At 37.9% G+C, this 27,446-nt stretch overlaps 1 protein-coding gene and 1 long non-coding RNA gene across 10 annotated transcripts in view; both read left to right on the top strand.

Moving 5' to 3' along the window:
- Nucleotides 1-27,446, top strand: part of NUP98 (nucleoporin 98 and 96 precursor) — a 123,198-nt gene that overhangs the window by 15,088 nt on the left and 80,664 nt on the right. For 2 of the 9 annotated variants that reach the window (XM_059134094.1, XM_059134100.1), the window contains exons 2-11: nucleotides 1,806-1,888; nucleotides 4,823-4,926; nucleotides 6,755-6,856; nucleotides 6,966-7,142; nucleotides 8,796-8,935; nucleotides 11,370-11,477; nucleotides 13,086-13,266; nucleotides 15,277-15,440; nucleotides 19,533-19,670; nucleotides 21,467-21,605. In XM_059134094.1, coding sequence (XP_058990077.1) covers nucleotides 4,851-4,926; nucleotides 6,755-6,856; nucleotides 6,966-7,142; nucleotides 8,796-8,935; nucleotides 11,370-11,477; nucleotides 13,086-13,266; nucleotides 15,277-15,440; nucleotides 19,533-19,670; nucleotides 21,467-21,605 — 1,225 coding nt within the window. In that variant the 5' untranslated portion in view covers nucleotides 1,806-1,888; nucleotides 4,823-4,850. The remainder of the gene's footprint in view (nucleotides 1-1,805; nucleotides 1,889-4,822; nucleotides 4,927-6,754; nucleotides 6,857-6,965; nucleotides 7,143-8,795; nucleotides 8,936-11,369; nucleotides 11,478-13,085; nucleotides 13,267-15,276; nucleotides 15,441-19,532; nucleotides 19,671-21,466; nucleotides 21,606-27,446) is intronic. The other 7 variants (XM_059134149.1, XM_059134116.1, XM_059134142.1 and 4 more) reach the window with 4 other exon arrangements.
- On the top strand, nucleotides 13,274-13,931 carry LOC131808174 (uncharacterized). Its single transcript, XR_009344707.1, has 2 exons — nucleotides 13,274-13,420; nucleotides 13,644-13,931. It is a non-coding gene; the product is annotated as an uncharacterized LOC131808174 (long non-coding RNA).

Genomic DNA, 27,446 nt, shown 5'->3' with positions numbered 1-27,446 from the left:
CATTTGCTACATGCTGATTACGCTTACCTGACGAGATATGTTATTTGGAAAATCGCATGTTTTCTGTGTATTGGAAGTGCATTTTAGGCCACCTACTCAACAGATCCTTTTTTAGTTTCTGGGATAGTAAACCAATGGTACTATCAATCCTGGAGAAGTTCATTGTGTATTGGGGAGGGTTGGATTTTTCGAAGGTTGAGCTTCTTGGGAAGCAGACTCTGAGTTAGAAATAGTCTTCTTGCATGAGTTTTATTACAGTGTTTTTAGATAACCACCTTGGGAGAGAAGGGGAATGGGCTGAGGGAGAAATTGAGTTGTGATATTATCTTTTTTTTTTTTTTTAAGACTTTATTTATTTCACAGACAGAGATCAGAAGTAGCCAGAGAGACAGGCAGAGAGAGGAGGAAGCAGGCTTCCTGCTGAGCAGAGAGCCTGATGCGGGGCTCAGTCCCAGGACCCTGGGCTCGTGACCTGAGCGGAAGGCAGAGGTTTTAACTCACTGAGCCAACCCAGGCGCCCCAAGTTGTGATATTATTTTAAATGTTTTTTTTTTTTTAAAGATTTTATTTATTTGACAGACAGAAATCACAAGTAGACAGAGAGGCAGGCAGAGAGAGAGGAGGAAGCAGGCTCCCCGCTGAGCAGAGAGCCCAATGTGGGACCTGATCCCAGGATGCTGGGATCATGACCTGAGCCGAAGGCAGCGGCTTAACCCACTGAGCCACCCAGGCGCCCCGTGATATTATTTTAATGATGGCCTCAGCAATCCTGTGGGAATGTGAAGCTGGAAGCATCCTTTAGAATTAGCTTTTAAGTGGGAGTGAAGGGGCCTCATTTTGCATGTGGGCTATCCTTGGAAGAGGATATAACACTGAGTAAGGCAGCTTTTCAGTGGAGGCAGTTCTGAAAAGGATCAGTAGCTCAGGGTTATCTTTTCAGTAATACTTTGCACCAGCTGGGACTACAGATCCTTTTCTCTTACAGGAAGATCTGTGTAGTCGGTATTATCACACCGTCCACCATAAAGAGTCAGAGTCAGGATGTATACTTATAAACAAATCATCATGTGCTGTGTAAGCCTGGAGGAATGACTTGACTAATTGCTAGAAGGAGCTATGAAAGCTTATGGAAGGGATGACATTTGAGCTTGAGCTAAGATTTTTGTTTTTTAAGATTTTATTTGAGAGAGAGAAAGCACAACGTGCACACATGAGAGAGGGGAAGGAGCAGAGGGAGAGAGAGAGAATCTCAGGCTGACTATGCTCTGAGTGTGGAGCTTGAGATTAGGACCTGAACCAAAGCCAAGAGATGGATGCTCAACCAACTGAGCCATCCAGGCATCCCCTGGGCTAAGTTTTAAAGAATGAATTAGTGGGTTTAGAAGGGGAAAGTGTGAAGAATGGGACATCTTTCATTGAGTCACTGGCATTTCATAGCATAGTCAAGAAAATGATTTGTTTAAAGGGCAAACGGTTAACTGCATTAGCCATTCTTCAGTTTCTAGCAATTATGATAAAAATCATGAAGCTGTTTCCAAAATCTTGGTTTGTTTCCATGGTGATAATTAAAAAAAACAAAAACAAAAAACACTTAAATCCCAGTATGCTCAGGCTTGAGACTGAGCAAGCCCATCATGGCCAGAACCCCAAAAAGACAGGCTGAACTTGAGTGAGAACCTTTTTTTCCCAAGAGTCCAAATTGGATTTGGTCCCCGCGTTGTCCCTTGTGCTTAGATCTGGAACAGATGCAATGAATTTCTTTAATACTGAACATGTTCTTTGTTGCTTTGTATGTTCCCTCCTAGGCTTGAGGGTGTCCATGGGAAGTCAGAAGATAGATTAAACTGGGGCTCTACCACTTACTACTTCTTTGATCTTGGGAGGCTAGGTAAACACTCGATCCTCTTTTCTCATCCTTAAAGTACAGATAGTGATGCATAATAACATAATTTTAGGATTGTTGAGATAATGTATAAAAGCTTATAAACCTTTAGGTGTTTCCTAGGATATTTTATTACTATTTAAAATCCCTTATGAAATATATGTGATGTTAGGTTTTTATGTTAGGATAAGATTTTTAAATTTATGTTTTTTAAAATTTTCTTAATTTGAGAGAGTGAATAAGAGAGCATGAGCAGGGGAGGATCAGAGGGAGAGGGATAAGCAGACTGTGAGATGAGCACAGAGCCCAAAGAGGGGCTTGACTTCATGATTCTGAATCATAACCTGAGCCGAAATCAAGAGACACTTAACCAAGTGCTCCACCCAGGCGCTCCAGGATAAGGTTTTTTAAAAATAAGATTTATTTTATTTTTATTTTTTATTTTATTTTATTTTTATTTATTTTTTTTTAAAGATTTTATTTATTTATTTGACAGAGAGAAATCACAAGTAGATGGAGAGGTAGGCAGAGAGAGAGAGAGAGAGGGAAGCAGGCTCCCTGCCGAGCAGAGAGCCCGATGCGGGACTCAATCCCAGGACCCTGAGATCACGACCCGAGCCGAAGGCAGCGGCTTAACCCACTGAGCCACCCAGGTGCCCAAAAATAAGATTTATTTATGTATCTTAGTGTGTGCCCTAGAGGGAGTATTGGAAGGGGCAGAGGGAGAAGGAAAGAGAGAATCTCAGGCTGACTCCCCGCTGATTGGGGAGCCCAGCATGGGTTCAGTCTCATGACTCATGAGATCATGACCTGAGAGAGTTGGATGCTCAATTGACTGTGCCACCCAAGCGCCCCTGTTAGGCTAAGAATTTTAAAAAGCAAATTTTGATTGTTAGGAGCTATGGATTTGGCCTGTAGAGCCTAGTTCCCAAATTAACACTAAAGCCTTTAATATAAGGGTGAATGTCACAGAGAAAAAACTATTACTTAGCTTCTGAATCCTGACACATCTGCTGTATAGATGTCAGATATACATGAACAGATTGCTGGTTGTGGGGATGAATAAGAAAATGGATGGCAAATTTAGTGTAATAACTGTTACTCCTTACAGTTTCTGCTGTGCTGATGATGGGTCAAAAAATGTAATCAACAGAGAGTGAAGTGGATGTAATAGGGCTGTTGCTCAAGACAGCAGTATGAGAGAGATTGCAGTCAAAATGAAATTTTCGAGACATCTGACCCCTAGCACAACTGTCAATTCCAAATGAACGGTTGAAAAACAAATACATAGGAAGACCATAGAGGTCTAGACTTCTGCTAAGTACTTCCAAGAATATTTTCCCTGGAAAGAAAAGTTGACATTTAATAGGGGAAAGGCTCATTCTGTACTGTGTGACACCTGTTAAGTTGAGAAGGCAGGAAACTCCAAGCAAATCTCATTACTAAAAGAGAAATGATGATTATGTGAAATATAGCCTCTGGTTCCAAGAGAGTGCAGTAGAGTAACTTGAAGAGCCTTTCAAAATACAAATGTCTACATCCCAACCCTGGACATTAATTAATTTGGTCCTCATCTCTAGAATGGGGCCTGGGGGAGGGGTGGTTATTTTGAAAAGCTTGCTAACTAATTCTGATGTGGCTCTCTTGAACTACTGGTTTCAGTGAGCTTTGTTTAATTGGAATTAGTAAATTCCCAGATGTTGGGATAAAGAACTAAGTGTTGGAGTTTTTTCCTAGGGGAGTTGAGTGGGCAGAATGTTGATTTTTGTAAAACCGTAGGTATTTAGGGACAGCTTCATCTTTTCCAATGTTGCACAAAATGTTTTGGTTATTAGAATTACTGAAAGTACTAAAGGGTAACTAATATTGTGGGGAGCACCTCTAAGTGTTTAATTCTATTATATGAATGGGGTATGATATTACTAGAAGAAAAAAACTGTTCCATCATGTTTAAATAATGGAAAAATCATCCTGTTACAAAATCCAGATAAGCATAATTGGCTATTTTCTGAGATTTTTATATTAAAAGTACAACGTTTACTAAGTATTTTCTTGTCTGCTGGCTGATAAGAGGTAGTAGATAAACTTAAGTTTAAGGAAAATTTATCAGGGACAGTGTTGACTTTTTTTAAGTTAACATATAATGTATGATTTGTTTCAGGGGTACAGGTGGACAGTGTTTACTTTTGAATAGACTGTCTTTAAGTTGTCTTTTATGCAGATCTTTTATGCAAAACCAAACTTTTGTATTTGTTGGAACACTTTGGTCCAACTCATTAAGTGCATAGTTTTGATACTGGAGAGGAGTCATTCGTGTGAGTTGGGGGATTTTCACCAAAGATTTTCTGTAATGTTCCCAGACAAAGATAGGTAAGTAGGAGACCATAAAGAAAGGTCTTAAGAAGTTATTTCAAAGAGAGTGTCAGGGCACTAGAATCTCGAATTTGGAGATGGGAGGAGGGACATACGTAGTTTAAAGAACATTTACCATTACAGCATTTTATATACCCTCTCCCCCAAATAGGGCAGAAAAACTTTTTATAATGCAAAAACAGCCTGACAACAATTTTACCTTCTCAGGTGGTTGTGATAGCAGAATATCATTATAATTTTTAATCAGTATTGTGGATAACCTCCTAGGTCTGGCATAGTGGACCCAAAATCTTCATTAGAAGGGAACTTAAAAAAGTTAAAAAAACCAAAAACATTGTTTTAAAGGGATAATTGTTGGTGAGATCTGAAGTTTAACCTTAAATTATGGTACCAGTAATTCAGCTCAATTTTAGAAGGCCTTTTATTATATAGAGTTTTAGGATATTGAATGAGAGTGAACATTATGCTATAGTTTGGATGGGACTAAACTTGTACAGTGACATTTTCTGAAAGAATTAGTTTGTATTCTGTGGTCCTTAAAAGGTGATCATTTTTTCTTCTTTTCAGCTTGCTGAAGCAAAGACTCATTTTGAAGATGTTTAATAAGTCATTTGGAACACCCTTTGGGGGTGGCACTGGTGGCTTTGGCACAACTTCAACATTTGGGCAGAGTAAGTCTTACAAAACAAGGGGAGAAACTTAAGCTATTCTTACTAAGAACAAATCCATTCTGGTGGCTGAAATAAAAAACACAGGAAATAACAAGTGCTGGCGAGGGTGTGGAGCAAAAGGAACCCTTCCTTGCCCGCTGTTGGTGGAAATGCAAACTGGTACAGCCACTGTGGAAAATAGTGTGGAGGTTCCTCAGAAAATTAAAAATAGAATCAGTATACAATCTAGTAATTCCACTACTGGGTATTTACCCAAAGAAAACCAAAATATTAATTCAAAAAGAAATGTGCACCCCTATGTTTATTGCAGCATTATTGGTAAGGTATGGGAACAACCCAAGTGTCCATGGATTGATGAATGGATAAATATGTGGATATATACAGTGGAATATTAATCATAAAGACTGAGATTTTTTTTTTAAGATTTTATTTATTTATTTGACAGATCACAAGTAGGCAAAGAGGCAGGCAGAGAGAGAGAGAGAGAGGAGGAAGCAGGCTCCCCACTGAGCAGAGAGCCCGATGCAGGGCTCAATCCCAGGACCCTGAGATCATGACCTGAGTGGAAGGCAGAGGCCTTAACCCACTGAGCCACCCAGATGCCCCAAGACTGAGCTCTTAACATTTGTATCAACCTGGATGGATCTAAAGGGTATAATCCTAAGTGATATAAGTGAGAGAAAGACCTATACTCATATGTGGAATTCAGAAAGAAAACAAATGAACAAAGAAAAAAGATATGAAGAAACACAGTCTTAAATACAGATTCTGAAATTAATGAAACTCTGAAACAATATAACACTGTTAATTATACTTGAATAAATTTTTAAAAAGAAAAAAATCATTCTGATAGTTTAGGTAGGAATTTTATTCATACTTTGGTCTTATAACAAAATCTCTTTGATAAATAACTGGATAAGATCTTGTTAGAATTTTATAAGAAATAGAAATAAGTTTGGAGTTTTCATGATTTTTTTATCATTCACAGAAGGTACTTGATATATATATATGTTACATACATACATATATATATGTATATATATACATATATATATATATTTTTTTTAAGCCTGTGCATGAGCCTGGGGGGGAGTTGGGGGAGGGGCAGAGAGAGAATCTTTTTTTTTTTTTCCTTTTCAAGATTTTATTAGAGAGAAGGCACAAGGGGTGGGGTAGGAGCAGAGGGGAGATGGAAAAACAGACTCCCCACTGAACAGGGAGTCCAACAAGAAGCTCAATCCCAGGACTCTGAGATCATGACCTGAGCTGAAGCCAGATGCTTAAGGGACTGAGCCACCCAGGGTCCCCTTTTGTTTTGTTTTGTTGTTTTCAAAGAATGTATTTCCTGTCATTGAACTATGGAATTAGAATCTTGGTTGGAACTTGAACATGTGTATTCTGAAAAACCTTTCCAGGTCTTTCTCATGCACTCTCCTAAGTAAGGATCATTCATCTCAGAGACTCTGGAATATATAATGTCTAGAGAGTTTAACACTTTGAGTTTGATGACTTTGCTTTTGTCTGTAGCTCGAGATCATTACTTACCTTCGTACTCTTTTTTTTTTAACCCGTTGACATCTATAACTTTATTGAAAAGTTACACCTCTTCACTTTTTTTTTCTCCTGGAACAATAAATAAAATGTTTATCATTTTGGCTTAATTGGCTTAATTTTAACTGTAATTTGTAGTCTGATGGAACTTTGAAAAAATAATTTTCAGTTTAGACCAGTTATCCTGTTCAAACACAGAATATAAAGAAATACTAAGATCCTTTCCAGTGGTCACCTGATTTAGATTTTATTTTGACTCTGGATTTTCCTTTTTCAGACACTGGCTTTGGCACTACTAGTGGAGGAGCATTTGGAACATCTGCATTTGGTTCTAGCAACAATACTGGAGGCCTCTTTGGAAATTCACAGACCAAACCAGGTAGGGATTTTACTTGGAATATGGTTGGTTTATTCTTAGCTGGTATAGGACTTCATTTAGTGGTTCCAGTCCATGTATTTAATAATTTTTTTCCTCTCCATCTCTCCAGGAGGATTATTTGGTACTAATTCATTTAGTCAGCCAGCTACCTCCACAAGCACTGGCTTTGGGTTTGGCACATCAACAGGAACATCAAATAGCTTGTTTGGAACTGCAGGTACAGGGACCAGTCTCTTCTCATCCCAGAACAATGCCTTTGCGCAAAATAAACCAACTGGCTTTGGAAGTAAGTAGGACATCGTTGGACTTTAGCATCTAATAATTTGATTTGCTTAGGAATATACTCCCTCTTTTTCTTTTCCCTGTGTTCATTTACCCCCTTTCTCCACCAGGTAGCAAAAACATTGGGGAGAGGAAAACCTCAGAATGTATTGAAAAGTTTAATAGGCTGGAAAGGAGGGGGCTACATTGCTCCAAGATTGAAAATCTAAGAAGCACTAGTATTCAAGGGATATTTAGAGGAAGAGTCTCCTGACATAGAATGACCAGAGAGTGGATGAAAAGCCAGGCCAGAGCAATGTCATAGATGTTAAGACAGGAGAAATTCAAGGATGAATGCACATATTCCTCCATATTGTACTACAGGGACGCCTTCTTCTTGCCTTTTTCACATTGGGTATTAGAGACTAAAGCAGGAATAACATACTAGATGTGACATGGTTGCTCTTCCATTCCTCATCCATGGCAGATATTTTGTTTAATTAGGCTCATGGAGTCCAGCATGGGGCTTGAACTCACAACCCTGAGATCAAGACCTGAGCTAAAGTCAAGAGTCGGACACTTAACCGACTGAGCTACCCAGATAGCAGATGTTTTTAATTGATTGCTTCAATTCTAAATGTGGCCTAGGGATAATTCACACAGTACTTTGAGGTAAGCACTACTAGTTGAACAGGTGTTCCCTGTGAGTTGATGCATTCCCAGTGCAAAAGTATAGCAGAATGAATGTTAGCCAACTAGCACTGTTTCACAGAGGGAAAGTTGTGGGGTATTGAAATATTTAACCATGATAATGTAAAATGCAGTCTAACTTGCTAATTCAAAAGAGATGTGACTGTTTACTTGAAGCCATACATTAGGACATGTTTTTAGAAAAGAAATAGCAGTTGCCAGTATGAAATCAGACTCCTCTTAAATTGGTGATTAAGATATAACTTACTATTAAATACTGGCAGATAGCGTTACTGCTTACTGACATTTCTGCACCTTATGTATAACTTCTTGAGAAGTAATAATCTCTCTTTGAAAAATATATTCCTTAGATAAGACTTAAATTCACTTTATGTTATTTTTTGAAATTCAGCTTTTTGGAAAAGTAAGGCAGTCAGAATTTATTCTAAGAAATAATCAACATGCCTACTAATTTTTCCATATAATTTTACTGTGCAAAATTTAATGATAATCTGGTTACCCTAATAGGATCATTTGTGTGTTTTGAACTTCTTGGTTTTGTTTAGGTGTTTGTATTAATGTATGTAAATAAAATATACAGTGACCCCTGTTGAAGTCTGTTGTGATGTTTTCAGAAAGACAAGTTCATTCAGCATGTAGTCTTATCAAAAAAGGAGAAATGAGATAAAATTTATGATGAAATAGAGTACCATTTCTTTTCACTTGCCTTCCAACTTTACCCAACAAGAACTTTATAGACACTTAGCTGACAAAGGGATTCAGATTTTATTTCACTTCAGAGTTGGAAGCCTAGAATTATGTATGTGTCTGTATGAAACATGTTTGAAGGTACTTGCTAGGGAGATTTGAAAGAGAATTTGAGAATGTGAAAGTAATGCTGCTGTGGCACCACAGCCCAGTTTAAAGATATCTTACAGATTCTTAGACTCTTAACTGGTGCCATCTCATTTTTCTTTCTAATTTATAGATTTTGGAACAAGTACTAGCAGTGGGGGACTCTTTGGTACTACAAATACAACCTCTAATCCTTTTGGTAGCACATCTGGCTCCCTCTTTGGGCCAAGTAGTTTTACAGCTGCTCCTACTGGGACCACTATTAAGTTTAATGTAAGTATTTTCTTCTAGTCTTCTATTACTCTTCTGTTTGTATATCTCTTTGAAGGATGAAATAAAATTTCTCCATTTTCCACTTATGCATAGTTTTTAGTCTCACTCTTCCTGAAAGTGTTAAGAACAAAATCTTTAAATATTTGTATAGTAGGTATGAAAAGTCGTGAAATATTAATCTTGAATATGTGTATTTGAATCGTGCTCAACCCAATCAAATTCATATTCATAAGGTTGATTACAATAGGTAGTATGAGCTTGAGCTTGTATTTACTGCATTCATGACTTGGCTCTGAATAATCATCATTCCTTGTATATATAAAGGAATGAGGAGCAAACTTAAAGAAATTATTGAAAATAGGGCCTCTTTTAAGATAAAATCAGAGAGGGAGATAAATGGTAAGAGACTCTTAATCATAGGAAACAAACAGGGTTGCTGGAGGGGTTGGGGGTGGGAGGATGGGGTAACTGGATGATGATCAGTAGGGAGAGCACATGATGTAATGAGCTGGGTATTATATAAGACTGATGAATCACTGAACTCTTTCTCTGAAACCAATAATACACAATGTTAATTAATTGAATTTAAATTTTAAAAAATCAGTAGTCTTAAAAAAGAATAGGGCCTCTTAAGGAGATTCAGGGAATAACGCATCAGTATTCCATGTGCCAGTGAAAAATAAAACTTGTTGATGAAATGGCAAAATAGGGCAGTAGAGTTTGATGTTTTCTTCGACTATTATGAAAGAATGTGGTAGAAGGTTAGAATGGAAGATTTGTTAATGAAAATGTATGGAATACTACTTGATAGAAGATACTACTTGATGTGATTGGTTGGGAGATATTTAGGATAGGCCAGAGGGCAATTAACCCAAATAAAATCTGGCACAAATAGGTCTTGGCTTAACTTCTTGTTAAAATTTACTCTAGGAAATGAAGAAGTTCTTAGGCAAGGTGGCGAATTCATAATTTAGAAACTGAACTTTATTTTTAAGATTTTATTTATTTGAGATACAGGGACAGAGCACGGTGGAGGAGCAGAGAGAGAGAGCGAGAAGCAGACTCCTCACTGAGCCAGGAGCCCGAAGTGGGGCTCGATCCTAGGGCTCACAGATCATGACTTGAGCCAAAGGCAGATGCTTAACCAGTTGAGCCACCCAGCCGCCTCAAAACTGAACTTTAGAATTTAGAAACATACTGAATTTAGAACCCTAAATTAATAAAAAATTAAATATAAATGATAGTGAAAATACTGTGTGTTCTCTATTAAAAAGTATAGTAATTGAGAAAACTGACAATATGTGTGGAAATCTTTGGTTACATACATCTACAAATACATGTACAAATCTTTAGTTAGTTGTAGGGGAAAAGCCAGTCTTCTGTATTTCTTTCCTTTTTTTTTTAAAAGATTTTATTTATTTATTTGTCAGAGAGCGAGGAGCGAGAATGAGCACAGGCAGACAGAGTGGCAGGCAGAGGCAGAGGGAGAGAGGCCAAGAGGCCTCTGCCTCTCAGCCAAGCAAGGAGCCCTATGTGGGACTTGATCCCAGGATGCTGGGATCATGACCTGAGCTGAAGGCAGCTGCTTAACCAACTGAGCCACCCAGGCATCCCTCTTCTGTATTTCTTAATTGCAACAAGTTATAAAGAAGACACTTCAAAAAAATTAAATAAATAAAGTAAACATTTCAGAGCAGAGTAGGAGATAGGACTGAGAAATACAAGTTTAAATGTACATGTTGGGTAAATTGGATAGTTTTTCTTATGCATGTAATCTTAACTGTATATATTTTTTAAAGATTTTATTTATTAGAGAAAGCATGAGTGGGGGGGGGCAGAGGGAGAGGGAGAAGCAAACTTCCTGCTGAGCAGGGAGCCAATGCAGGGCTCTATCCTAGGACCTTGGGATCATGTCCTGAGCCAAAGGTAGATGCCCAACTGACTGAGCCACCCAGGTGCCCGTTATTTATTTTAACAATTTTTATTTGAGAGCGAGCATTTGTGCACAAATTGGGGGAGAGGCAGAGGGAGAGGGAGAAGCAGACCCCACTGAGTAGGCAACTCAGTATGGGGCTCAGCCCCAGAACCCTGAGATCATGACCTGAGCCAAAGGCAGACACTTAACTGACTGAGCCACCCAGCTTCTCCTTAAGTGTCTTTTAGTAGATAATTAGATAGCTTGGTTAGGGGCTTAATAACTGTTATAACTATTACTGACATTGATTTATTTAGATAACTTTGACGTAAGCGGGGGGAGATCAGAAATGCAGTATATTAAGCACCCTTGAAACTATCTCATTTAGCAGAAGACCTACAGGACTAGTTATTATAGAGTTTAGTGATTGAAGAATTATGTCTGTGAGAGTAGGGATTTAGAGTTTGGACTTAAATATTTGCTTCAGACTTTCAAATTTGCCTTTATCTTCCTTTGCAGCCTCCAACTGGTACAGATACTATGGTTAAAGCTGGAGTTAGCACTAACATCAGTACCAAGCACCAGTGTATTACTGCTATGAAAGAATACGAAAGCAAGTCACTAGAGGTCAGTAAAATGCAATACAGAATATCAGCCTAACCTTTTGATTCTATTGGAAAGTAGGTTTTAAAAATGTTTTGATTTTTTTTTTTTAGGATCAAGTAGCTCACACTGGGTTTCTGTAAAAAACTTAACACACATATTTTTTTTAAAAGATTTTATTTATTTATTTAACGGGGAGCGATCACAAGTAGGCAGAGAGGCAGGCAGAATGAGAGGGGGAAGCAGGCTCTCCGCTGAGCAGAAAGCCGGATGTGGGGCTCGATCCCAGGACCCTAGGACCTGAGCCAAAGGCAGAGGCTTAACCCACTGAGCCACCCAGGTGCCCCACACATATGTTTTTTAAGTCGGCTCTGTGCCCAGTGTGGGGCTTTAACTCATAACCCTGACAGTGAATAAGTCACATGTTTTTAAAAATTTTATTTATGTATTTGAGAGAGCAAGCAGGCAAACACAAGTGGGCAGGGAAAGGGGAGGGGCAGGGAGAGAGGGAGAAGCAGACTCCTGGATGAACAGGAAACATGTAGGACTCAGTTCCAGGACACTGAGGTCATGACTCGAGCCAAAGGCAGACGCCTAACCGACTGAGCCACCAAGGTGCCCCTCCAATTATTTTTTTAAATAAATGTAGTAATTATACACATCTTGTTTTAGGCAGGGCAATATGCAGCTTGAATATACTGGTGTAGTTCTACTAAATAGTCTTGTGATTTTATGTTGCTCACATTACTTGGGCAGTGTGCGTATACATGGATACGCATGTTTTTAATAAACTCATGGAAAGTCATAAGTGTACCATACGGTAAGTTTTCACCAAGTGAATATACCCATGTAACCAGGATCCACATCAAGTCACAGTGCATTACCAGCATTCCTGATGTCCCCCATGCTCTGACTCCCTAGTGATGATTTCCCCCCCCTTCCAAAGGTAACTACTATCATGACTGCCCATGTTTTTCTCATTTCAAATTTTATATAGATGAAATCTTACATTACATACTTTTAAGTCTGTTTTTCCACTTTGTGGGATTATCCATGGTATTGCATGAAGTTACAGTTTGTTCATTCTTAACTGCTGTGTGATTGTGTGTTATGTATTTTGAGTATTGACTCTGATTGTAGCTGTTGCTTCCTCTGTATCCCAAATTATACTTGCTTTATTGGAGTGTACAGAAACACCCTGACTTGTGAGGCAAAACTGTTAATGTTAAACTTCATCCCTTCTTCCCCTAGTTTTCTGAGGCCCCTCACCCTATCCCAGCATCCTTCATCTTTTCAGCTAATTTTTATGTTTGGGGTGGGAGTAGATAAAATTATTACATAGCATTTTACTAAAAGGAAGTACTGTTCTTTAGAAAAGAAAATTAAAATTAAGATATGGTTGGTCCTTTGGCCTGTGGTGTTAGTGATTATGGTATGGATCTTAATGTCTACTCTACACTGTTGAAAGTGTTTTTCTGTAATGGTATTAAGTTAATGTTCTATAATTTTTTGTTTTTTAGTCATGGTTCCTATGTGAACATGGAAATTGAATTCTAAATTTAAGTATTTAGTTTCCTAAATAATTTTTTTGGCTGCATGTTAAGAAAGGAAATACGCTTTTGCTTCCTCTAGGAACTTCGTTTAGAGGATTATCAGGCTAACCGGAAAGGCCCGCAGAACCAAGTGGGAGCAGGTACCACAGCTGGCTTGTTTGGGTCTTCTCCAGCCACCTCCAGTGCGACAGGACTCTTCAGCTCCTCTACCACTAATTCAGGCTTTGCATATGGTCAGAACAAAACAGCCTTTGGAACTAGTAAGCACTTGGCACCATATTGAGCCATATTGAGGAGGGACAGATAACTAAACCATAATTGTCATTTTGTGGTAAATGCTGTGGAGAAAAAAAATTCAGGGATGTTGGAGGAATAGAGTATCTGATATATATGTGGGAATGGAGAGAAATAGAGGTTTTTTTTTTTTTCTATAAAGATTTTTTTTTTTTTTTTAAAGATTTTATTTATTTATTTGTCAGAGAGCGAGTGAGAGCAAGCACAGACAGACAGAGTGGAAGGCAAAGTTAGAGGGAGAAGCAGGCTCCCTGCGGAGCAAGGAGCCCGATGTGGGACTCGATCCTGAGCCGAAGGCAGCTGCTTAACCAACTGAGCCACCCAGGCGTCTCGAGAAATAGAGTTTTAAATGAAGATAGTTAAAAAGGGCCTCACTTTGGCCGGGCGCGGTGGCGCGCGCCTGTAGTCCCAGCTACTCGGGAGGCTGAGGCAGGAGGATCGCTTGAGCCCAGGAGTTCTGGGCTGTAGTGCGCTATGCCGATCGGGTGTCCGCACTAAGTTCGGCATCAATATGGTGACCTCCCGGGAGCACCGGCCCAGGTCGGAAACGGAGCAGGTCAAAACTCCCGTGCTGATCAGTAGTGGGATCGCGCCTGTGAATAGCCACTGCACTCCAGCCTGGGCAACATAGTGAGACCCCGTCTCTTAAAAAAGTAAAAATAAAAAAAAATTTAAAAAATTTAAAAAGGGGCCTCACTTTGATAAGGTAGCATTTGAACAGTGACTTCTCTGAAGAAGGCAGAGAATAAAGCTGTATAAATTTTGGGGGAAGAATATTACAGCCAGAGAAGCTATAAATCTGAAAACCTTGAGTTTTTTTCCAAAGAGATAAGGACTAAGGGGAAGTATTGAGGGATATAAGGACTATATTTTATAGAACTTTGTGGGCCAGTGTCAAGATCTGAATTTTTATTTGAGTTGGGAAGCCATTAGAGGCTGTAGAAAAAGAAGTCATGTGATTATGAGGGAAGGATCATCTGAAGACTGTTCTGTTAAGAATAGATTGTGGTAACTGCATTTATGAACATAGCATAACCTAGAACTTGTGTAATCACTACATTGTACACCTGAAACTAATGTAACATAGTGTATCAAACTACAAAAACTCAAGAAAAAGAAAAAGATTGTAAGGGGGCAAGGGTGAAAACAAATCCTTTAGGAAAGCTGTTGCTTTGTTCACATGGGTTGGTTAAGGAGATAGAGGTGGTAATAATGTCAGATTTTAGGCCCAGTTTGTATGTAGAACTGATGGAGTTTGCTATAGATTGCTTTGATGTGAAATGTGAAAGAGGAACGTCTAGGATGATGATTAAATTACTTTAATACAAATACTACTCCTGTATAGGTAATACGTATATATGATAAAAAGTTCATGAGACACGAAAAAGTCTGTAACCAAAGTTAATCTTCTTTCCCTCCCCCAGCTTCCATTTTTCCTCCATAGAAACAAGCTCTAAGTTAGACTTTTTCATGACCTTTTAGAGAGATTTATACACCCACAAATACACAGATAAATATACGTTTAAGTGGCATTTAACATTCATTTCAGTACTTATGTTTTGTGATATAGTTTAGCCATGTATTCATGATTGAGTACAGTGTATCCTATGCGGGAATTATAAAGAGAAAGCCTCTGTTCTCAAGAAAAACTTAGTCTGACAGGGTTGAAATACACATGCAGATTTTGAGTGTAGTGTGGTGTCTTGTAGAATAGAAAGTTTTGGACTCACAAGAGGAGAAGAGTTGTTGGGGTCAGAATATTATTGTAGGAATTAAAGTCTGAACCAAATCCAGGTTAGGTGAAAAATGATGGGAAGTGAAATGGTTATCTTCTTGGTCGTGAATGAATGTAGGGTAACTTAGGTATTTAAGAGTAATAAGGCTGTTGCAGTAACTGAGTAATGTAAGGTTTGAGGGTTTGGGTGTTTTTTTCCTCCATTTATTTTTACTTTCCTTTTTTTCTTTTTTTCTGAAAGGTACCACTGGATTTGGAGCAAATCCCGGTGGTCTCTTTGGACAACAGAATCAGCAGACCACCAGCCTCTTCAGCAAACCATTTGGCCAGGCCACAACCACTCAGAACACTGGCTTTTCCTTTGGTAATACCAGCACACTAGGACAGCCAAGCACCAACACCATGGTAAGGAACCAGGCCCTTAGTTACCTCCACATCTTACATTTACATAGCTAAGTAATGAGACTTCTAATCATGTCAGACTACAAGTTCTTAGTTCTTAAGGGTTGATGGTAAAGAAAAGGGCAAAATGTAAATAATTAAAACCTGTACTCTAGTACAAGCTCTACTCTGAGCAAGTTGCTTATTCTTTCTGAGGATATTTCAGTAGGAGCTGCTTAATGTGCTAGAATTGGCCATCCTGAAGGCTACACCTTAGGACATTGGTTCTGTCCACATTCTATAGAGTAAGAAGAGAAAATACTTATAAATCACTGGCTATATTTGAGCGTGTTCTTTCACCTTGTTAAGTGTGGGGTCAGGCAAAGATGTGTAATTCGTGAAATAAGAGAGCATTAAAACTCAGAGCCATTATTGGATAGTTGGTACTTCTGTGCAAAAAAGCAAGAGGAAGGAAGTACTTAGAATCATTGCCATTTTATTTCTGAGGACTCTTTTAGGGAAGAGTAAAATTAAGATTAATTAGAGGTATGATTTATTGATTTGGATTCTTGGTATTTAACTGGACTTTAAGTTAAAGATACTCTACCTGATTAAAAAATAATTACAGCCAGACCACAAAATCTTAAAAATACTGGCAGACAAAATTCAGTAACATATTAAAAGGATTATAACTGTGACCATGAGGGATTCATCCCAGAATGTTTGTTAGGCATAGAAAAATTAATAAACCAGAAAAATAAAAAAGGGATGCCTGGGTGGCTCAGGTGGTTAAGGTTCTGACTCTTGATCTGAGCTTAGTTCTTGATCTCAGGGTAATGAGTTCAAGCCCACACTGGGGAAGGAAGGCTGGATGTGGAGCCCACTTAAAAAAAAAAGGATAAAAGAAAAGAAACAGAAAAAAACAAAAACCTCATGATGGCCTCAGTAGGTACAGAAAAAATGTTTTGACACCCTTTCATGATAAAAACATTCTAAAGAGAATAAAAAGGAACCCAAAATAGCCAAAATAATCTTGAGAAAGAAGAAAGCTGGAAGACTCCTGTCTCAATTTTAATGTTTACTATAAAGCAATAGTAATCAAGATTGTGGTACTAACAGAAGGCTAGACATACAGATCAGTGGAATAGAGTTAAGAGTCCATAAATAAACCCTCAAATTTATAGATAATTGATTTGCAACAATAATACCAAAACAGTTCTCGATGGGGAAAGAATAATCTTTTCAACAGATGGTGCTAGGACTATTTATTTGTTTAAGAGAATGTATGAGTGGGAGGGAGGTGAGGAAAGGGAAGGGGAGAAGCAGACTCCATGCTTAGCACAGAGCCCAACCTGGGGCTTGATCCTGAGCTGAAATCAACATTTGGACACTCAGCTGACTGAGCCACACAAGTGCCCCTAGGACAGTTGATTTTTCAATGCATAAAAATGCAGTTGGAAAAAAAAAAAAGCAACTGAACCCTTTCTTACCACCATTGTAGCAGCTATACACATTAACTCAAAGTGGATCAAATACTTAAATAGCTGAAGCTATAATTTTTTTTTTTTTTAAGATTCTGTTTACTTATTTGACAGACAGCAAAAGAGGAAACCCAAGCAGGGGGAGTAGAAGAGGGAGAAACAGGCTTCTGGAAGAGCAGGGAGCCCAACTTGGGGCTTGATCCCAGAACCCTGGGATCATGACCTGAGCCAAAGGCAGACACTTAATGACCAAGCCACCCAGGCACCCCTGAAACTATAATATTCTAACAAGAAAAGGAGTTAGATAATGGTTTCTTAAAAGTGACACCAAAAGCAAAAGAAAAAAATAGACTGGACTTTTACCAAAATTAAAACTTGTGGGGCAAAGGAATACCATCAAGAAAGAGAAAAGAACACCCACAGATGATAGAAAATACTTGTAAGTTATATATTTTATGAAGGATTTGGATTTAGAATATGTAAGTAACTTTAATGATTCAGTAAGACAATAACCAATTAAAAATGGGCCGAAGACTTGAATAGGTATTTCTTCAAAGAAGATAAAACAAATGGCTAATGAGCACATGAAGAAATACTCAACTCTGGTAGTTACCAGGAATGTGCAAGTCAATACCACAGTGAGACACTACTTCCTATCCAGAAAGGAGGCATAAAAAAGCTAGACCATAGTATTTTCAAAAATTGGAGAAATTGGAAACCTTATACATTGCTGGTAGGAATGTGAAATAATGCAACCACTTTGGAAAATGGTTTGGTGTTTCCTCAAAATGTTACACAGAGTTACGATTTGACTGAGTAATTGTATACCTTGGTATTTCACCAGCAGAAATGAAAACACAAAACTTTGTACACAAATGATTATAACATAGCCAGAATGTAGAAACATCTCAATTGTCCATTAGTGATGAATGAATTAAAAAAATGTGTATTCATACAGTGGAATATTGTTCAGCCATAAATGGAATGATAAATGCTACAGTGTGGTTGGACCTTTTAAACATGGCAAATTTAAACAAGTTAAGCCTTTCACAAAGGACCACATTTTATAGAATTCCATTCATAACAATATACTCAGAATGGACAAATCCATGGAAACAAAAAGTAGATGAGTGATTGATTGCCTAGGAATAGGGAGTGATTCTTAACTGGCCTGGGGTTTTTTTTTTTGGGAGTGAGAAAAATGTTCTAAATTTAGAGAGTAGGGATAATTGCTTAAGTCTGAAGGGAAGAAAACCTGAATAATGAACTTTAAGTGGGTAAATTTAATGGTATATGAATTATGTCTCAGTAAAGCTGTTTTAAAAAACACTGTGTTTGGGACACCTGGTTAAGCATCTGACTCTTGGTTTGGGCTCAGGTCGTGATCTCAGGTACATCAGATTGAGCCCCACATCAGATTTTATGCTCAGTGGGGAGTCTGCGGGAGATTGTCTCTCCCTCTCCCTCTTATCACCGCCTTCCTACCTGCCATGTGGGCTGTGCTCTGTCTGTCTGTCTCTCTCTCAAATAAATCTTTAAAAAAAACCCAAAAAACCAACACTTGAATTCTCAATTCAGCAATAATAGTCCATTAGTGCAGTATTTTTTTGTTGTTGTTGTTAACTAATGCATGAATAAAATACCTTCTTAAACATTGGGTGATTGTGAACTTTGCTTATTTGAAACAAGTTAGTTTCTCATCTCAAATTAAGAAGACTTAGGATGCCTGGATGGCTTAGTTGGTTAAATATCTACCTTCAGCTCAGGTCATGATCCCAGGACCCTGGGATCAAGTCGCACATCAGGCTCCTTGCTCAGTGGGGAGCCTGTGTCTCCCTTTGCCTGCTGCTCCCCTTGCTTGTGCGCTCGCTCTTTCTCTGACAAATAAATAAATAAAATCTTTTTTTTTTTTTTTAAGATTTTATTTATTTATTTGACAGAGATTACAAGTAGGCAGAGAGGCAGACAGAGAGAGAGAGGAGGAAGCAGGCTCCCTGCTGAGCAGAGAACCCGATGTGGGACTCGATCCCAGTACCCTGAGATCATGACCTGAGCCGAAAGCAGCGGCTTAACCCACTGAGCCACCCAGGTGTCCCAAATAAATAAAATCTTAAAAAAAAAAACAAAAAACTTTAACATTACTCTCCTGCCTCTGTCCAAATTGATTATTTCTGCTGCTTGTTTTCATTTACTTGATTCAAAATCCATTCCCCAGCTCAAACTGGGGAATTAGTTCTTTCAGCATAACTCTGAAAATGAAGCATTCTGTCATAATGTTTTGTTTTCAGTGTTGCAACCCTGCTGTTTCATAGAGCACAAGAGTTAGTATAAAGTCTTATTAGCCGCCCAGGACCTTGGAGCTCATCAGGCTTAGATGTAGATATGGATTTCTGGTCCTGTCACTTAGGAGGTATGACATCTTGGGGAAGTTTTTAACTGCCCCAAGGTGGGATTTTCGTTTCATTCTTTTAAATGGCCCTCCTCATAAGAGTTGTTGGGAAGAAAAGGAACGCTCTGTGTGTTTAGCACAATATGTATAACAAATAAACTTTTAAAAAATGGCAACTGTTAGTAATCTAAGACTCTTAAATCAGACTATTGTGGGATATCATCTAATGTAGATTACTTTTTACAGGGTTTATTTGGAGTAACTCAAGCTTCACAGCCTGGAGGTCTTTTTGGGACAGCTACAAACACCAGCACTGGGACAGCATTTGGAACAGGAACAGGTCTCTTTGGGCAGCCCAACACTGGATTTGGTGCTGTTGGTTCGGTAGGTTTTTGCAGTTTACTGTAATTTGAAGATACGTATACATTTGTTAAAGGAGACTTGATACTGATATAATTGAAAGCTATTTGGTGCAAAAAAGAGTAACCAGGTAACTTCAGTACGTTAATTTTTAAGTAGTAAGTTCTTTTTTTAAATTTCTTTGGTTCAATGCTTTTATGTACAGTTTACTTCTGATAACAATATCACTCCGGTTGGTTAAATTGAGTCCAAGGTGACATGCTTTCATTCTTAAAATTGGGTAATTTTTAATTCCTATATCTAAATCTTTTTGGGGTGGTAAGTTGGTATGATAATTTAAGTATGCAATTTTCTAAGTGCTAAATTTGTTAATGGTCTCATGGTTTTCATGAAGTTGGAGACTTAACTGAATTGTGTTCCTTGTTAAGTCGTTTAAGTAAAAAACTATTTAGGAGTGTACTTTACCTAAAAATAATAGTAAAACCTGTATGGCCACTTAATTATATGAGAAACAGTGTGAACATACATATACATATGTATATGTATGCATATACATATATGTATCTGTATTATGTACCAATTAAAAAAGCTTTGAACATGCCGTTGTGACTAATTAAAAAAAAAAAAGAAAAATTCCAAAACGTGATTTTCATGAAAATTGAAATCTGTTATTTACTAATTTTTCTTTGGGCAGCTAATTGAGATGAGAAATTGAGAAAATTTATAATGCTTCAAAAATTTTTTTTTCCCCAATGATTTTATTTATTTATTTGACACAGAGAGATCATAATTAGGCAGAGGCAGTCAGAGAGAGAGAGGAGGAAGCAGGCTCCTTGCTGAGCAGAGAGCCCTACGTGGGACCCAATCCCTGAGACCATGACCCGAGCTGAAGGCAGAGGCTCAACCCACTGAGCCACCCAGGCGCCCCCAAAAAGTTCTTTTTAATAACCACTTTATTGAGATATAATCTATATGCCATACAATTCACCCTTCCAGGACTCATAATTCAGTGGTTTTTAGCATACCAACAGATTATGGAATTGTCACTGTAGTCAGTACTACCTTAATAAAAGGAAACCTCATACTCATGAGTGGTCACTTTTCATCCCCCCCACCCCAATGACCTCAGGCCTTTTATCTATTCTGGACATTTTATGTAAATGGAATCATATAATATATAATCTTTTGTGACTGATTCCTGTTGCTTAGCATATTAGCATGTTTTGAAGGTTCATCCTTATTCTAACTTGTTTAAATTTTTTATCATCACTGTTCCTGCTGGCAGATTATATACATAATACTTTTCTGTTACCAGATAAAGAAATATTTGATTACTTTGTTGTTTTCTTTGCCCCACTGTAATACTGTGCTGAATTGTTGCCATTAACTTCTGAGGCTAGGAGCATGTTCTGAAAAGTTAATCTTGCTCAGATTAGTATACTTCTCTGATAGTCTTTTTTTTTTTTTTTAAAGATTTATTTTATTTATTTATTTGAAAGACAGAGATCACAAGTTGCGAGAGGCAGGCAGAGAAAGAGGAGAAAGCAGGCTTCCCGCAGAGCAGAGAGCCTGATGCGGGGCTTGATCCCAGGACCCTGGGATCATGACCCGAGCCGAAAGCAGCGGCTTAATCCACTGAGCCACCCAGGCGCCCCAACTTTTCTGATAGTCTTTATTCACATTATACCCATTTTCTCATAAAAGTTATGACATCTTCTCTTGTTTACCTCACAGTCCAGTTTATCTGAGGTAACCTTTATTTGCTATTTGGAGTGTATCTTTATATTACTTAAAATTTTCCTGTATTTTGTTCTTTTTAGACCCTGTTTGGGAATAACAAGCTTACTACATTTGGAACCAGCACAACCAGTGCTCCTTCATTTGGTACAACCAGTGGCGGGCTCTTTGGTAACAAACCAACCCTGACTTTAGGAACCAATACAAACACTTCCAATTTTGGTACATATAAAAAGCAGGTTTGGCTCTCTTAAAGTTACACTGACTATACCACACATCATTCTCCTGATTCGTATGATTGGGAATATGTAAAAATTCTCAGGTAAGCTGTGGCTTGATGTGAAGTACCAGAGGGAAAGGTTTAAAATCATGGACTTGGGTTGACATAGTTAGAAGGGATATAAATTGCCTTACCTCATTATTAGTCTCTTAACTTGCTGCTTTGGATAAAATGGGCCATTCAGCACATTCAGTGGTACCTTGTAGAAAGTTGCTTCTCTAATGGAGATGGATTTTTTCCCAAAATAAGGAAGTACATTTTCTTTGAATTACCTCACCAATAGTTGAGAAACCGAAATAAAACACATACGGTTGAAGTAACACTTTGTTTTAGGTCAGATTTCAGACAGGGAAGTAGTGTACAAATGAGATTTGATGATTTTTAAAAATGTTTTTTGTTGTCATTTTTGTTTTGATTTTGTGTTGGTTTTTTGAGATTTTTAAATTTTTTTGATTTTAAGATTTTTTCTTTTAAATTTATTTATTTAACAGAGATCACAAGTAGGCAGATAGGCAGGCAGAGAGAGACAGGAGGAAGCAGGCTCCCCGCGGAGCAGAGAGCCCGATGTGGGGCTCGATCCCAGTACCCTGTGATCATGACCTGAGCCGAAGGCAGAGGCTTTAACCCACTGACCACCCAGGCACCCTGATATTGCATAATTCTTACTGAAATTTGAATCTTTCCCTCAAGCTGCAAAAGCATATATATATATATATATACATGTGTGTATATATATATGTATATATATATGTATATATATATATGTATATATATATGTGTATATATGTATATATATATTTTGTGTGTGTGTTTTTTTTTTTTGCCAAAGTATATCTTTGCTTACATGTTCATTTTTTAAAATTTGGAAAATACAGATAACATTGAGTAATAATTAAAAAATAACTGGAAACTACTATTCAGAGATATGCTAGAAGAATTAAACTTGTTTAATAGAAACATTATATTTTGGGGCGCCTGGGTGGCTCAGTGGGTTAAAGCCTCTGCCTTAGGCTCAGGTCATGATCCCAGGGTCCTGGGATTGAGCCCCACATTGGGCTCTCTGCTCAGTGCAGAGCCTGCTTCTCTTTCTCTTCCTCTTTCTCTTTCTACCTGCCTCTCTGCCTACTTGTGTTCTCTGTCTGTCAAATAAATAAATAAAATCTTTAAAAAAAAAATAGAAACATTATATTTTAAATGTCTTCTATAACTGCTTAATTAAGTTCTTAATCAAATTTTAAACAAATTATTAACATAATTTGTGTTAAATCAGCTAAGGAAACTTCATTTCATGACTGGTACCTGTTAAGGATTTTGTGTACCAGGTATATATTATTAGGTCCTGGGAATATTTAGTGTGAGGTGAATGAAAACACATGGTTATTGGAGTGCCTGGCTGGCCTCAGTTAAACAGTTTTACACAGTTCTTCAGTGTTTTTGAATGGTCTTAGAGTGTACGGGAGAAAGAGACTATATTAAGCATCTGTTAGGAGGTGGTATTTTTTTACAGAAATATATATGTGAAGGAAATAGGTAACAGTTCCTACATTTTTGTATTTAATTTAATTTTTTAAATAAAGATTTTATTTGTTTGAGCGAGAACAGCAGCAGCAGAGAGAGAAGGAGGCTCCCCACTGAGCATAGAGCCTGATGTAGCGCTCTATCCCAGCACCCTAAGATCATGACCTGCGCAGGAGGCAAATGCTTAACTGATCAAGCCACTGGGCGCCCCCAATTTGATTTTTTAAAAAGATTTATGTGTTTATTTATTTATTTTTTACAAGATTTTATTTATTTATTTATTTGACAGAGAGAGAGAGGAAAGCAGGCTCCCTGCGGAGCAGAGAGCCTGATACGGGACTTGATCCCAGGACCCCTGAGATCATGACCTGAGCCAAAGGCAGGAGCTCAACCCTCTGAGCCACCCAGGCACCCTTATGTGTTTATTTTAGAGAGCACAAGCGTGAGGAGGAGGCTATTGAGGGAGAGAGAGAGTCCCAAGCAGACTCTGCTGAGCAACCCAGAGATCATGACCTAAACTGAAAGCAGGAGTTGATGCTTAACCGACCACACACCCAGGTGCCCGTTTAATTTGATTTCTTTAACCCTTTTTGTTGCGTTGCTCACTCACTCTTAGTAGTGATTATCATTTCAATTATAATGCTTTTTGATTGTGAAAGAGTGGTTTTGAGATAGTGGGCTTGGTTAGCATGGGTATCTATTTTGAGTACTTGTTTCTTATTTTATAAAATTAAAATGAGAAAGATACTTAAGGGTTAAAATAGTGTTTTTCAGTCTTTTTTCATCACTGTCACTCCTTCTCTGAAAAGCTTTATAGACCATTTCTTCTTTTTTTTTTTTTTTTAAAGATTTTATTTATTTATTTGTCATAGAGTAGCGAGAGCAAGCACAGGCAGACAGAGTGGCAGGCAGAGGCAGAGGGAGAAACAGGCATTCTGCCAAGCAAGGAGCCCGATGCAGGACTCGATCCCAGGACGCGGGGATCATGACCTGAGCAGCCACTTAACCAACTGAGCCACCCAGGCATCCCAGACCATTTTTTCTTAATCATCTTCACATCCTGTGAGATTTTTAATACCACATGTGTTCTGTTTATCTTTTTATGTACTGTGGCCCTTTGAAGGGCCATAACCCGTTGTATAACTATGATTCATTTAGTCCCTCAAGAACCAATTTGCTCTTCCTTTGAAAATGCATGCTTTTTGTAGCATGGTTCATGTTCATGTTCAGGAAAAAAACCACAACATTTTTAAAATCTGGGTGCTTATATAGGCTAAAATGATAAAATGGGCTGGGTTTCTGAAATATACTTGATGTTCTTCCATCATTGCAGATTTCTGATTTGTTAGGAGATTTTTTTTGTTTCATAAATCTGCTTATACTCACGTTCAATGATTTAAAAGTAAAAGATTTCTTTTTTTTTTTAAATATTTTTATTTACTTATTTGACAGACAGAGATCACAAGTAGGCAGAGAGGCAGGCAGAGAGAGAGAGGGGGGAGAAGCAGGCTCTCCGCTGAGCAGAGAGCTTGACGCGGGACTCGATCCCTTCGAGCCGAAGGTAGAGGCTTCAACCCACTGAGCCCTCCAGGCGCCCCAAAAGATTTCATTTTTATCTAATATGCCTTACTAGCTTATGTAATGAATTTTAATTGTCTTAGTTTTTTTCTTTTGTAATCGCCAGTGTTGACCTAGTGCCTGGCATAGAATAATAGGTACTCACTAAAACTTGATAAAATGAATTAATGAGTGGATAAATGGGTCCCTAAGAATAAGGATTCCCTCTGAGTCATATGGGGTTCCATGGTAGCAAGTTGTGTTCTACTCTGGGTGAATTAAACATCCCATTACTATCCGTGAGGGATCCTATCTAAGTAAGGCTTTCTTTGATACTCTTGTTTTCTTGGGAAGCTATCAATTTTGAGTTTGTGGACAGTCTTCTGATTTGAAAATAAGCCACATAACAAATCTGGAAATGGGGTAAGATTATACAAAAATTTAGAGCATCATTGTTAGTGTTAGTCATTATGGGATTCTGTTTCATTTAGCTGGTGATTAATTCACGGAGTTAAAGGTTGGGTTACCTGCTGCTCCAGCAGGTGTCGAGAGATCCTTAAGGCATTCTTTAGAGTCATCAACTCATTTTCTTGGTAAATAATTATTCCTGGGAAGGATGAGTTTAAGATAAAGTGAATATGAGATAGTGTCTGAATTTCTGAATGAATGGAGGAGTAGAATTGTTTCAGGAGAGGAATTCTCTCAACACTTGTGAACAACAGTTTAATAAGGTTGATTCTTTGGGTATTGATAAGATGGTGCTGGGCAGTAAATCGTGATTTTCTGTGTATTGTGATCAACATAATAGGACTAGTTAACATCTGTTAGCATACATAGTTGTACTTTTGTGTATGTGTGTGATAAGAACCTTTAGTATTTACTGTTTTAGCAACTTTCAAATATGCAAGACAGTATTTAATAAGGTCACCATGCCATATATATTACATCTCCATGACTTACTTATTATTTTTTTTAAGATGTTATTTATTTATTTGACAGACAGATATCATAAGTAGGCAGAGAGGGGGGCGGGAGGGGGGGAAGCAGGCTCCGCACCTAGCAGAGAGCCAGATTTGGGGCTAGATCCCAGGACCCTGAGATCATGATCTGAGCCAAAGACAGAGGCTTTGGCCTCTGAGCCACCCCTGGCACTCCTTCATGACTTACTTATTTCATACCTGGTAGTTTGTACCTTTAGATCCCCTTTCACCCATTTCACCCATCCCCATCTCCTCCTTCTGGCTACCACCAATCTATTGTCTGTATCTATAAGCTGGTTTTTTGTGTGTGTTTTATGACATTACACATATAAGTGAGATCATGTAGAATATATTTGTCTTTCTCTGTATGGCTTATTTCACTTAGATAATGCTTTCAGATTCCATCCATGTTGTCACAGATGGCAAGATTTCATTGTCCTTTATAGCTGAATAATATTCGGTTGTATGTATATGGCACATCTTTATCTGTTTATCCATCAGTGGCTACTTAGGTTATTTCCTGTATTTTGGCTATTGTAAATAATGCTGCAGTGAATATGGGGGTGCATATATCTTCCTGTGTTAGTTTTTTTTGTTTCCTTTGGATAAATAGCCAGAAGTGGGATTGCTAGATCATAATGGCATTTATATGTTTTAATTTTTGAGGACCCTGTGTACTGTTTCCCAGAATGTCTACAGCAGTTTGCATGCTTACCAACAGTGTTCCAAGAGTTCTCTTTTCTCCGCATTTTCACCAGCACTTGTTATTTTTTTTGTCTTTTTGATAATAGCCATTCTGAAAGGTACGAGGGGATATCTCATTGTGGTTTTGATTTGCATTTTCCTGATGATTAATGATGTTGAGCAACTTTGCATATGTCTTTTGCCCATCTGCATGTCTTTGTAAAGAGGTCTACTCAGAGCCTCTGCCCAATTTTAATTGTGTTTTTGCTGTTGGATTGAGTTCTTTATATATTTTGGATATTAACCTCTTATGTATGATTTGCAAATATTTCCCCCTATTCAGTAGGTTACCTTTTCATTTGTTGATGGTTTCCTTTGCTGTACAGAAGTTTTTTAGTTTGATGTATTCCCAGTTGTTTATTTCTGCTTTTGTCGCCTTTGCTTTTTGGGGTCAAATCCAAAAAATTATTGCCAAGACAGGTGTTAAGGAGCTTACTGCCCATGTTTTCTTCTTGGTGGCTTTATACTTTCAGGTCTTATAGTTCAAGTCTTTAATCTTTGTTTATGGTGTAAGATGGTGGTCTACTTTCATTCTTTTGCTGTCCAGTTTTCCCAGCACCATTAATTGGAGAGACCGTCCTTCCCTACTGTATATTCTTGACTCCTTTGTTGTAAATTAATTGACCACTAATTTTCACTTAAAAATTGTTTTGAAATAACAGAGTTGATCAACTTTTGTCAGTAAGAATCGGAGGAAATGTGTGGTATAAACAGTGTAAGTTGGGACTTATTTCCCTCGTGTGGGTTTGAGGTAGTTCACAAATATCATATTTTCTGCTGTGTACGGGGCTGGGAGATCCTTTCTGGTTAAATTTTAACTCAAAAAGAACAAAATATCTCCAAGTACATTTTTCCCATTTTTTTTTTTTTTCTTTAAAAAATACTGTGCTTGTGTAGCAGTATTCCCATTTTGTGGCATGGCTAATAATTAGTACAATTGAAGAAAATTTTTAATGAATGTACAAATTATTAAATGTGTCAGAT

This window comes from Mustela lutreola, chromosome 1 (assembly GCF_030435805.1).
Source record: "Mustela lutreola isolate mMusLut2 chromosome 1, mMusLut2.pri, whole genome shotgun sequence".
In the NCBI taxonomy this organism is placed as follows: Eukaryota; Metazoa; Chordata; class Mammalia; order Carnivora; family Mustelidae; genus Mustela; species Mustela lutreola.
The sequence above is the reverse complement of the archived record's forward strand: the minus strand, read 5'-3'. Positions and strand labels throughout refer to the sequence as shown.